Below are 12,916 nucleotides of genomic sequence, written 5' to 3'. Positions count from 1 at the left end.
TCTGCGACATAAAAAGTTATGTATTGTATTGCCAACGTGGTCATCCTGTGTTTTTACCAAACAGATTGATATTTCACTTGAATTTCTTTCTGCTTGAGACTGTTAAAACATAGTTAAAGAGCTACTTTACTACAATGTCTTATAACTTGTGTTCGACAAGGAAATACACTGTGTTTGCGGTTAATTTCCTGACTCTGTTCTTGTGTGCAGGGTTCTCATTTAACATGTCCGTTTTAAATCTGGAGTTTCTTCGTGTATTTGGGGAAAGTAAAGCACAAACGGCTCTTGTCCAAGCTGTTACAACTGGCGTGGCTGATATGGCAGGTGGGTAATATGACATCATTATTTTTTTGGTACAATGTAAAAGTCTTCATTATAAATTGAATATATATTCATTAAATATATATACTAGAAATTGTCGTCATCATTAAATATATATACTAGAAATTGTCGTCATTGCCAGGTAAGTTAAGAACTAGGTAATGCATGGGTTTTGAAGTTGTAACCAATAAATGACCTTGACTTTCAGCCTTGAATAAAAGTGTTTTAGTGAAAATCTGCATGAATTTTGATCAGCCGAAGTGAACTCTCCTCTTAATGCATTTCATATTTCAAAATTCGTTTCCAAATTCGAGCAAATGATAACGAGATCGAATGCGCCTTAACGTCTACTTGCATTTTGTCATTTGAAGTTTCTTATCGCTATTTCTCAGATAGTACTAAAGGGATCTTTCTAAAATTTCCTGTGTAGGTTCCCCTTGGTCCCTAGTTATGCATATTGCATTTTGGGACCAATCGGATTGTTAGAAAGGCTCTGGGTTCTGTCCCCTGGCCGAGACACACCAAAGTCTATAAAAGTGGTAGTTTCTGCTCCTGCTTAGCGCTCAGCATACAGGGAGTGGGACGACTGGTTCGCCCGTTGTCAGTATAATGTGACCGGGTGTGGTGTGTTGCTTGGTGTCTTCGGCGGCATACTTCAGTGATATAGCACTATAAAAAGGGCAACAGTTCCACTATACAAGAAGACACAACAGTCTTCCAAGTTGAGGAAGCAGGGAAAGAAGGAAAAGCAGAGAAAAGATCAGTCTTACAAAGATCCAATAAAGTTCACTCAATGGTGGGCGCCAAGATCCCTCTGGGATCTCTTGTTATAACAAGTTATTATAAGAAAACGAAAAACATTGCCCTGTAGATTATCTTCAAATAACAAAATTGCATGAAAGCTGTAAAACCAACGATAAATTAGTTATGACCATTTAAACAATTTATTTATGATATGTGTAATTGACCCCCTGTGAATATGGGTCAAGGTCATTCCTAGTATAGACTTTATAGCCCTTCCCCTGGACATCTTATATATGAAACATGAAGATCCTAGACCTTACAGAACTTCAGGAGAAGAGTTTTCAAGTTTATTGTTAAAAAACAGGACCTTTAACATTTGACCCTTACCGAAAACCGAAAGTTGCCATTTTTGTAATAACATGTAGGGAGAAAAAGTTTACGCTTAAGATTATCTGCAAAAAATGTTGGATGAAATCTGTGAAAAGAACTGTTAGTGAGTTATAAGCGTTTTTATTTTTTTTTTATTTTAAGATATGACGTCATAGCGGCCATTTTGTTTTTTTGATGAAGATGAAAATTAGAGAACATTAGAGGGTTTTTTCTATAGCAATTGCAGACTATATTAGTCATTCAGTTCGACAATATATAATGTTAAGCATTTTGGCGGGAATTTAGCAAAGATCAAAGGATTGTTCAAAATGGCATACAGCATTAACCAGAAGTGCTACCGAAAAATAAAGGACACCAAATTCATCAGAATGACATTCTGCATCGATATTTAAAAAGAAATTTCGGAAAAATCAAAAAAAATAAAAATTCGTGAACTTTGACCCCATAGCGAACTTTTTTGTTTGACCTTTGACCTAATTTCTGTACAAAATGAAAGTTAGTCTTTTATACGATCTACATAAAACATCAAAAATATTTGCTGTATCTTAAATGGTTTTTGAGTTATGGCTGTTTTAAACTTTTTCTGTATGACGTCATGGCGGCCATCTGGGATTTTCGACCTACTTAAAAATGTTGCGGTCACCTCTTCAACTCATGCCATACAATATAACAATAAGGCCATTGGCATACCTCTTACCATTTTGAAGATCTTTTGGACACAAAAAAAGTGTAGAATAATAATAATAATAAACAGAACAAAAACAGTAGGTTTTTTCACCAAATGGTGAAAAGCCCTAATAAAGATGTTCAATCGCCAACAGAACACAGTGTAGCGCGCTTATTAGAGGAGGGAGGGGAAATACGGATGTATGTATGCATGTATTGCTATTCATGTATGAATGAACTGTCCTGCAGGTAGGGCGTTCGATTAGTACCTGCTGTCCTTATTGCATGATCGTAAAAGGCGAGGCGACTAAATTTAAGACATTATCTTCTGTGTTCTTCCTAACTGACTTTATTCTTCCCAAGTTTTCCCTTGACACCGCCTCACTTTTGGCCTTCTGTTGATTGCTCGCCCCTGTCAGGTAGGCTTTTGGTCCTGTCCCCTGGCCGAGACACGACAAAGTCTATAAAAGTGGTACTCTCTACTCCTTCTTAGCGCTCAGCATTCAGGGAGTAGGACCACTGGTTCGCCCGTTGTCAGTTTAATGTGACGGTTTGGGTGTGTTGCTCGGTGTCTTCGGCGGCATGCTTCAGTGATATAGCACTATAAAAAGGACAACAGTTCCACAAAGCCTACACAAGAAGACACAACATTAATATACCGCAGTCTCACAAAACACGCAGCTCTAACAACATACACTCAAAACACTGCAGACATGGGGGGCGTCCTTACATGATCCTAGCCGTTAGTAGGACGTTAATTAATTAAACAAACAAAGAAGTAATACCAACATGAGATGACATGGGGTCCCATTAAACGTAAGTCTGTAGGATATGAATTGCTTCAAATGGTAAATATGGGACAAGGAAGTAATTCCAACCGTGTGGATAAAAAAAATTGTCAAATTTTCGAGGCGATCTGTCCCTTTATCAAGATATACAAAACGAACACTGTTCGATTAAATAATAGGATATGAACAGTAATGCGGGATAAAGAAAGTAGACAGATATTTAACTATACAGCACAAAGGAGCGCAATTTACCCTGCGGCAAGTGGCAGCCGAAGGCCGGATCTACCAAAATGTAGACATGCTGTTCAGCAGAACGCTAAAATGAGCGATGACCGGAAAGCGTGCGATCCATTGTGCTGTATAGTTAAATATTTGTCACTTTCTTTGTGAATTTCAACATGAATTTGTACCACATCACCAGTTTTAATTGTTTCTTTAACAGTACCTGATGCGCGTTGGAATTCTCGTAGAGACTGAGATATTCCTTCCTCCACCGTGTCTTAAAGTTTTGAAGTATTTACGTTTTACGAGTTTACTCGTTGTTTAATGTAACATGAAAAACTGGTCCATGAGGAATCGGTTTTTTATCAGGATTTATGAGTTCTGATATTATGAGTCCGTAAAGTAAGTTTGACCGAGAGAGTGGATTTGCAGGGGCGTAGGAAGCGGGGGGCGGGGGGGGGGGCAAAACAACTGCCCCCCGTTCCCCAGGACGGGCGAGGGGGCAGACTGAAATGTTCTAAAAATGCATATTTGAAAGAAAAAAAGGGTCCTTATGCACATTTTTCGTTCTCCATTATAAAAAAATGTCCGCTGCGCGGCGCATTTACTAAACCGTTTATGCACATAATGTTCAAACTTTTGATACTAGAAATTCAATATACATGAACTACACTGAAAATGTCAATTAAGGGATTTTACGTACTAAATTTGTATTTCAAAAATTTTTCTTAAAAGATTACTTTGTTTATATGTCTTAGCAAGACAATTAATTCATTATTATTTTGAGTTACTAAACAATGAGCCGATGGTGTGAAGCCGGAATGTTCAGATCGAGCAGGGTTGCACAATGATATAACAACACAATTATCACAATTATCATTTCTAAATGCAGGTTGCTTTAAATCGAAAAATTACCATGGTAAGAACGCTTTAAAATCATTAAAATACATTGTGAAACTCATCTCAGCCATCCTTAATCGTAATGGGGTTTTTCCCAGGGGAGACCCCCCGGACCCCCCAAACACCAAAATCTCGGCCTTCGGGCGCTCGTAAATTCATCAAAATGCATCGTAAAACTCAACTTAGCCATTCTAAATCGAAACATGTTTTTCCCGAGGGAGACGCCCGAACCCCCCAAACTTCAAAATCTCGCGCCTTCGTGCGCTCGCAAATTCATCAAATTGCCTCGTAAAACGCATCTAAGCCATTCTAAATCGTAATAATTTTTTCCAGGGGGAGACCCCCGAACCCCCCCCCCCTAACACCAAAATCTCGCGCTCGCAAAATCATCAAAATACATTGTAAAACTCATCTCAGTCATTCTAAATCGTAATATTTTTCCCGGGGTCGACCCCCAGACCCCAAAATCTCGCGCCTTCGGCGTTCACACGCTAATTTGGCCAATTTGTGTATTCGTTAATTTCCTTTTAGCGACCCCACTGTCAATAAATGTGTACAAGGATTATATTTAATGATATATAAAAAAAAGTATATAAAGTATGTATGGTTGTGTGTTGAATTAATCTCCTGCTGTAGGTGCGGCGGGGGGTTTACAAAATATAGAGGACCTTTACCCTCCCCATTACGTTTCATCTTCCTACGCCACTGATTTGGGTCTCATTGACCACGGACAGGTGCGTTATAATAGGATGGTCGTTTATGATCATTTCAACATTTCTGAGATGAGTGCGTATAACTTTTCTATAATAATGTAGGCAAACATTGAAGAAAAACAGTGGCCCTGCAGGTTGGGCGTTAACATTGTACTTGCATGGTCGTAACAGGCGACTAAGTTTTGGATATAATCTTTTCTATTCTTCCTGACTGACATGTTTCCTAATGCCTCGTAGGCCATGGGCTAGGAGGGTCCCACATGCACACACCCCCCCCCCCCAAACCTCCGAACCAATATTTTTTCTGAACCCTTATGACCCACTGATCACAAATCAAAATGTTAACATTGCACAAGTTTGGATAAACTTTCGGTTATAACGTCATCAAGATGGCCGCCATCTCGAATTTCACTTGGTCATTTTATTAGCAAATTTTTCATATTTGACTTCACGCAGCAAAAATGTTTTCAGACAGCAAACTATTATTTCTAATCAGTTATTTGACTTCTTATCAATCAGTAAAATCAACAACGCAAAAAGAAAATATTAACATTGTATAAGTTCTGGTTATGACGTCATCAAAATAGCCGACATCTCGAATTTCACTGAAAAGTGAAAAATAGTCATAACATTGACATTTTGCTATCGAAATCGACATATAAAGTATCAAAATGACCAAAATAGGACTACAAATACCTATCAGAACCAAATAATCCAATATATGTAGTGATTTGTACGCAGGAAATGAAAAAAAAAGATTTTAAGCTCTAAAATAGTAATTTTTGAGGACATATATCTGGCATGACGAAGTTAAAATGTTTCCTAACAACAAACTGATATTCATAATCAGTTATTTGACTTCTTATCAATCAGTAAAAACTACAATAACAGCAAAAATATACAGAAAATGCAAAAAAAGAATTATTGTTATACCATCATTTAGTTAACAAACATCACCGGGTGCGTATCCCTTGTGGTCTTGAGTTGAGCGTTCGCTCCTGTGAGGAAGGCTCTGGGTTCTGTCCCTTGGCCGAGACATACCAAAGTCTAAAAGTGGTAGTTTCTGCTGCTGCTTAGCGTTCAGCAAACAGGCAGTGGGACGACTGGTTTGCCCGTTATCAGTATAATGTGACCGGGAGGGATGTGTTGCTTGGTGTCTTCGGCGGCATGCTTCAGTGATATAGGACACAACACGAACATACCACAGTCTCTCAAAACACGCACCTCGCACTTCACACACGCTACACACTGCTTACATTGGAGGCCGTCCTTACATGACCCTGGCTGTTATTAGGACGTTAAAATAATCAAACAAAACAAAATCGAACCAGGAACTTTGGCGACATTTTAACACGCTTTAAAAGCTTTTTGTTTGTTTGTTTGATTAATTAACGTCCTTTTAACAGCTATGGTCAAATAAGGACGGCCTCCCATGTATGCAGCGTGTTTGAAGTGCGAGGTGCGTGTTTTGGGAGACTGCGGTATGTTCGTGTTGTGTCTTCTTGTATAGTGGAAAAAAGTTAGTATCTACACGGCGAGCGCTCAATAGAAAAAATAAGTCAGGTGGTGTCAAGGAAGAGATACATTAACTTCATTAAGAACAAAGATGCTAAATTTAATCGGCTTGCATGATTATACAATTTGGGCAGCACTATCGTAAAAGGCGACTAAATTTAGGATCTTAAGTTTTCTTACCTCCTAACGCCTCCCATGCTGAAGCTTTGAGGCCATTCCACAGATTGATCATGGCGCCAACCATGTACTGATCTTTGTCCGACAATGGAAAGGAAACATCGGAAAAATGAAAAGGAAACATCGGAAAAATGATACCTTCGTAATTTTCAAGTATCTAAAGTTGACCAAGATGAAGAAATGTCCTCTTCTTCCCTACAAAGTAATCTGATTGGAATTACAGCCTACCCGGTTTTCCTTACATAGAAATGAAAAGAAATACTACAAATGTACTTATATAGTAAATAAAATCTTACATAATCATGACTACGTAATAGATTTTTTTAAAGTCGTGTCGTATCAAATTATTGAACTTGTTTAAAAATTATGATTTGGACGCTGTGTGGCCTCGGATCCATCAAATTTTCACCAAGTGACTTGTCTTTCTATTTGTTTTAACGATTTTTTTAAACGTTTGAGGCAATTACTTTTAGCATTTGAGACCATATTTTGTTTCCATACGGTACTGTAGATGTAAACTCTTTTCGATGTTTTTTTCTGTACTTATCCCGATCACTGCGTTTGTGCATCAATTTGGAATGCGATTGGCCTATAATGTGATTTATTTCTGGGATCTATTTCAAGATATGGACATTGTCTAAATTTGTTTGTTTCAAGGTTTCTTTTGTGGACAATGCCTAAATAAATACGGAGTGAGATTGACGGGAATGTGCGGAGGACTGTTTATTTTCCTAGGACTTTCTGCATCTTTTTTCGCCACAAGCATTTCTTTTCTGGTTGTCTCGACGGGCGTTGTCGCAGGTAAGCTGACATATGATAATATAGGTGATTCAAATGTTACATACTTCAGTGAGATAGCACTATAATATCACTATAATAGAGAGACAGCATACGAATATACTAGTCTCCCAAAAATGCAGACGTCCACACACCACAACATACTGCACATATAGCAGGCCGAAGACATTAACATATCTTCTGTATGAACTCGCTGTGTGTTAAGGATACAGTTCAATTAAAATTGAAATAAATAATAATAAAATAATAGTTAATAATATTCATTATTTTCTGAAATTGGTCACATCATTGAATTTTTATTCTTTCTACAGGATTCGGGTTTTCGTTAACCTTTGGATCATGTTTTACCTCTGTCGGCGAATACTTCGATGGAAGATCACAGTTGATTGCAATAGCAGTAATTGGAATAGGTGCGGGATGTGGGTCAATGTTTTTTCCTTACTTTATGGCGTATCTTATTGAGATATACGGATGGCGTGGATGTATCCTTCTGGTGGGAGGATTGATGGGTAACATGATATGGTTCTTTGCTATATGTACACCAAGGTCAGTTGGTGTGTCGAAACAGAACTATCATCTTGCATGCACAGACGATCTGGACAAAAAACAAATTCAACAGTCACTTCAAGAGATGGAAGTTGTAAACGACAACCACGCCCTTGAGCAGCCTCAACAAGACATGGAACCAATTGTTGACAGAAAAACTTTTCATGAGCCCCGGCATGACGGCGATAATGGAAACGAAAGACAAACCCATCTTCTGACCCCACAGGGTGATGCCGTCGAGAACGACAACAAAACAAATATTCAGCATCCAAAGGCCGAGGAGGACACAAATTATCGAAAACCCTGCCATCAGCCACTACATATCGATGATGTAATAGATGTCACAAATCACTCTCTTCATGAAGAGGGAGATAACAATGTATGTAAAGCAAGTGAACAATACACAGGCACAGAAAAGTTGACAATGCTTATGAGAAATAAATCTTTTATTATCTTTATCCTTGGAATATCTCTCATGATTTCCTCATTTTCGTCAGCTTTAATCTACATGTTGGAATTCTTACATACAAAAGGATTTGATGAACAAGACGCATTGCTATTGTATTTCTATATGAACGTCTCCACAACAATTAGCAGGCTACTACCAGGACTTTGTATACTTATACCCGGCATTGACGGACTCATTATTTCAGCATGTTTTATAAGCATTAGCTGTTTATCTGGCGTCGGCTTCATTTTCGCGACTACATACTACCAACATCTCATCATAATGTGTGTCTTCGGAATGTCCCTTGGTGTTGGAAATACAGTCCTGTCTATGACTACAATGGAACTGGTTGGATTAGATAACTACGCCATAGCATTAGGTGTCATTACACCTTTACTCGGAATTAGTCGCATCTGTGCCGGATACATCTCGGGTAAATCCATAATCAGTTTTCAATATTGATTTCAATAATTCAAATAGATTCGCGCCCGAAACATTACTGCGAATAATGTGTAGTTTAACTTAGTTGAGTATTAATAATGAACAATTTTTACTGCTAGTGACAGAAACACCAGAAAAAACACTTAAAGATAAAATTAACAAGCATCATCCCGCCATTATAGATAACTTCTTCTCCAAATGTAATTAAAATACTTACAATTCTGAAATTGAGCCTTTTTTCCGTCTTTGCCTATTACAGAGTTATCTCCCTTACGGATAGGTATTAGTTGTGACATTATTTTGTAAGCAAAACATGACGTCATAATCATTAATCAACACCTTCCAGCAAGGAGAGATAACTATGAAATATGCAAATACGGAATGGCATGCAGGGATGAAGGGCTAGCGATTTCATAGGTTGTAAAATTTTACATCAAACAGATGAGGTTAAAACTATTTGTTAATGCTTCTGGATTCTATTTTTGTTCTTTCAGGTTGGTTTGTTGACGTAACGGGTTCATACGATGTGTCATTTTACAGTTTGTCCGCATCACATGGTCTAGCTGTAGTTATATTCACGCTGGCCGGAGTACTCAGGAAATGTTGCCTACAGCCAAACTTTCCGTAGGCAAAATAATGTAACATTTATACATACAATTCTGTATTATTCATAATCGCTATCCAATAAATTGGTCGGATATTAAACAAATAATTACATAGTTTTGATATCTGAATTGTAGTTTGAATCGAAGCTTTTACATAACTTGATTTGACGCTCTGGTTATAAGTACATTTTTATAACAACATGAGGCCGGTCGATTTCACCGCACGTGTTTACAAATAACTATCTGACATTTGAATAGTTCTAACTTTGGGATTACTAATGTCATTCATTTACTTTTACCTGACAAACAAATAATTATATATATAATATATTTCTGAACTGTAGATTTAATATATAAAAATAAAACAGAATTGAAGCGATGCTTGTAACATAACTTGATTTGACACTTTTGTAATACGTATGCTTTTAAATAGTTATACTATATCATACACAAAATCCAAATTTGTAATAACAAATCCTTACATTCCTATACAAATTAAATTTAGACTACCATACGCATGTGTAGCCAATTCAAACCAACAAATTAAAAACGAGATTGAAATTTACCCCTGATTCAGATATTCATATTGTGGTTTGGCCCTTAATGAACAATAGGTCGTTTAAGTCCTACAATGTACAAATTTTACTTTCTAGTTTTGAAGAAAAAAAACAGAGAAACCATCGGCAATGCACAACTGATGTAATATTAGACACTGTATATGTATCACATCTGTCTATTATGGCGATCGTTGCCATCACTCTGTCCAAGAAAGACACTCGAACTCGCTAATGTTGCAATTTTAGGATGTCAGCATTAAAAAAAATTAAAAAAGCGTGATCTAAAAAGCATAAATTAGTTTGCAAGTAATCTAATTATGTAGTGATTTTAACGCAGGAAATGAAAAATCGAATTTTTAAGCTCAAAAATGGTAATTTTAAGATCCTGTGACCCGAAGGGTATAGTCGTCATGTTTCGTCCGTCGTCGTCCGTCGTGGGTTAACTTTTTCAAATTTTGAACTTCTACTCAAGTTCTACCAGTGCGATCTAGCTGAAACTTACATGAGATGATCCTGACATGGTCCGACAAAGTGTTGTTATTTTTCGGGCGATCCGAAATCCAAGTCAACCGTCATCATGAAAACACATTTTGAACTTCTTCTCAAGTTCTACCGGTTCCATTTGGCAGAAAAAGTTCTCATTATAGAGGCATGAGTGGTGCCATTTCAGATTCACCACTATAAGTGTTACCAGATGAATAAGAAATAAATTATCATAATTTGATCAAATATCAAACAATTTTCAACAAAAGAAATTATCTTATGTATTTTCTTAAACTGCAAAAAAAGGAACCTTTTGCATTTAATCATTATATAATAATTTTTATCTAAGAGGGCCTTAAAAATTGCGGATATCTCCGATTTGTTGGTGACATTCCACAGTCTCCCTCCACAAACAGGACTGATCTCAGTCTCGCACAACACAGCTTTGATGTTTGTCACCATGACATCCTCCCGTGATGGCCACTGAAATAAAGACCCCTTATAGGTTTATTATTTCAGAGTGGCTTCAGTGTCACTTTCAATTTGAATACATTCACCAGGGTACCAAGTGTTTTCGAATGCAACGGCAGAAAATGTGCCAGTTTTGAATTTTTCAACTGAATGCAACAGCAGAAAATGTGCCAATTTTGAATTTTTCAACTGCAATTTTTTTATATTGCAGATTTAGAATGTTTACAAACATGTTTCATCTGGCGTTTCCGTACAGTGTGAACTGGGGCCGAAGGAGCAATGGAATTGATCGCAAGTACAGTATCAGGAATATCATTTTGGAAAACCTCATTAATGATAGCAACAAGATTTTCCTGTAACTCTGCAACTGTTAAATTCATTTTTTTTGTCCAAGAAAAGAGCGATTTGTCAGAAATGTTAGATTTCAGAATCAGTTTGTGTCCTAATATTTGATCCTCTATTTTTTTCATTTTTGTTTTTTTAACTTTTCTTGTTCTAGACAGTCCAAACAATATTGTAGGATGGCCATACACCTTCACATCCCAGTTTTTCTTTGATATCGGGTTTCCCACAAATATTTCAATAGAACGTAATAATTAAAAAGTAGAGGTCCTGCGAGGGCCTTAGGCTTCCGTCCGGGGGAAAGCACGAGAAGGGAGGTGGTACCGCCCATCTCGTTGGTAGGGGTCCGGGGGGCCGCCCCCGGGAAAATTTTGATATCATTGATGCTCGGATATACATTTTAAACATATCCAAGGCAATTATTATACCATTCTTCCACTCATGAGTTTTACTGTTTTTTTCCCAAATTCATTTGCATTTTTTAACATTGCATGTTGGGGTTAATAAGATCTGATTTTGGGTAACGTTTTCACCAGATTGGACATACAGTTGATATGAATCCCATCCGTCAAAAAGATAAATTTTCATGGCATCCTTACGGGCGCCATTCTATTTATCTTCCTTCCTGATTGGCTTGATATCAACTTTATGACCAATCTGGTAACAGTTTATTGCTTAATTATTCAAAACATTGCTTTGCCACTTTATTATTATTTTTCATTTCCATTTTATTTTTCATTAATATCTGGTGGGTTTCTATAATTGGCGTTTTTTGACGCATATTCCCTACCTTGAAAGTATCAAATAGGCCGTCTCTTTGGAAGAATCCTCTACCTATAAGTCAGAGTTCAACATGTTGTGTAATAGTTTATTCAATAAAATTTAATAAGATAGTTTATGGATGCAAGCATGTCACGTGCCTTTATATCAGTACCTGAAACATAATAATAATACATAATATAAAGAAATATTTATAACTACATTATTTAATGTATTTAATGTTAATACTTCCGGATTCCTGTATGTATAACATTATTGGGATGTACTTGAGTTATAAATATATCTAGTAATTATCTAGGCCTATCTCGAGGTCCCATGTTGTGGCGTTTATGATGTCTCCAGCTCAACTGTTATAATGTGACCGGGTGGGGTGTGTTGCTTGGTGTCTTCGGCGGCATGCTTCAGTGATATAGCACTATAAAAAAGGCAATAGTTCCACTATACAAGAAGACATAACATGAATTTACCACAGTCTCCCAAAACACGCACCTCGCACAACATACACGCAACACACCGCATACATGGGAGGCCGTCATTACATGACCATAGCTGTTAATAGGACGTTAATTAATCAAACAAACAAACAAAAAATCTATATATCGATAGCTCTAAAACCAAATGAGTATTAAATTATATCTGGCCTACAATTTTTTTTCTTTTGGCTTTTTCGAATGATTTCTGGTCAAAGATGTAGTATCCTGTCGGAAAATTTCAACTGTTCCTCTTTCATCATGGAAAGTAATCATGATTTTAAATTATTGATGTCGCCTCTCAGTCTCCGGTGTATATATATATCCCACTATTGCAAAGAGATTTTATGAGATAACTGTACCAGGAAACCAAGATATATAAATGGGGTGTGAATAATTGTACGATTTTGGAGGCGGGTATGATGAATAGCCGAGAAACTCTTGTGATGCCAAAATATCTTGCATTTGAAACTTATTTCCAACCAAATATGATATTTGGAAGAATAAGCCCCTATACAAGAAGACACAACACGAACCTA

At 37.1% G+C, this 12,916-nt stretch overlaps 1 protein-coding gene across 2 annotated transcripts; it reads left to right on the top strand.

The window, feature by feature from the left end:
* On the top strand, nucleotides 1-11,303 carry LOC138309060 (monocarboxylate transporter 9-like). 2 transcript variants are annotated; one of them, XM_069250188.1, is made up of 5 exons: nucleotides 1-324; nucleotides 7,094-7,237; nucleotides 7,546-8,661; nucleotides 9,164-9,307; nucleotides 10,997-11,303. In XM_069250188.1, the coding sequence occupies exons 1-4, from the start codon at nucleotides 135-137 to the stop codon at nucleotides 9,295-9,297; spliced, it is 1,584 nt and encodes a 527-aa protein (XP_069106289.1). In that variant the 5' UTR covers nucleotides 1-134; the 3' UTR covers nucleotides 9,298-9,307; nucleotides 10,997-11,303. The 2 variants fall into 2 exon arrangements, with proteins under 2 accessions (XP_069106289.1, XP_069106288.1); XM_069250187.1 differs by lacking the exon at nucleotides 10,997-11,303 and having other exon boundaries at nucleotides 9,164-10,103.
* The last annotated feature ends 1,613 nt before the right edge of the window (nucleotides 11,304-12,916 follow it).

This window comes from Argopecten irradians, chromosome 15 (assembly GCF_041381155.1).
Source record: "Argopecten irradians isolate NY chromosome 15, Ai_NY, whole genome shotgun sequence".
Taxonomy (NCBI): Eukaryota; Metazoa; Mollusca; class Bivalvia; order Pectinida; family Pectinidae; genus Argopecten; species Argopecten irradians.
The sequence above is the reverse complement of the archived record's forward strand: the minus strand, read 5'-3'. Positions and strand labels throughout refer to the sequence as shown.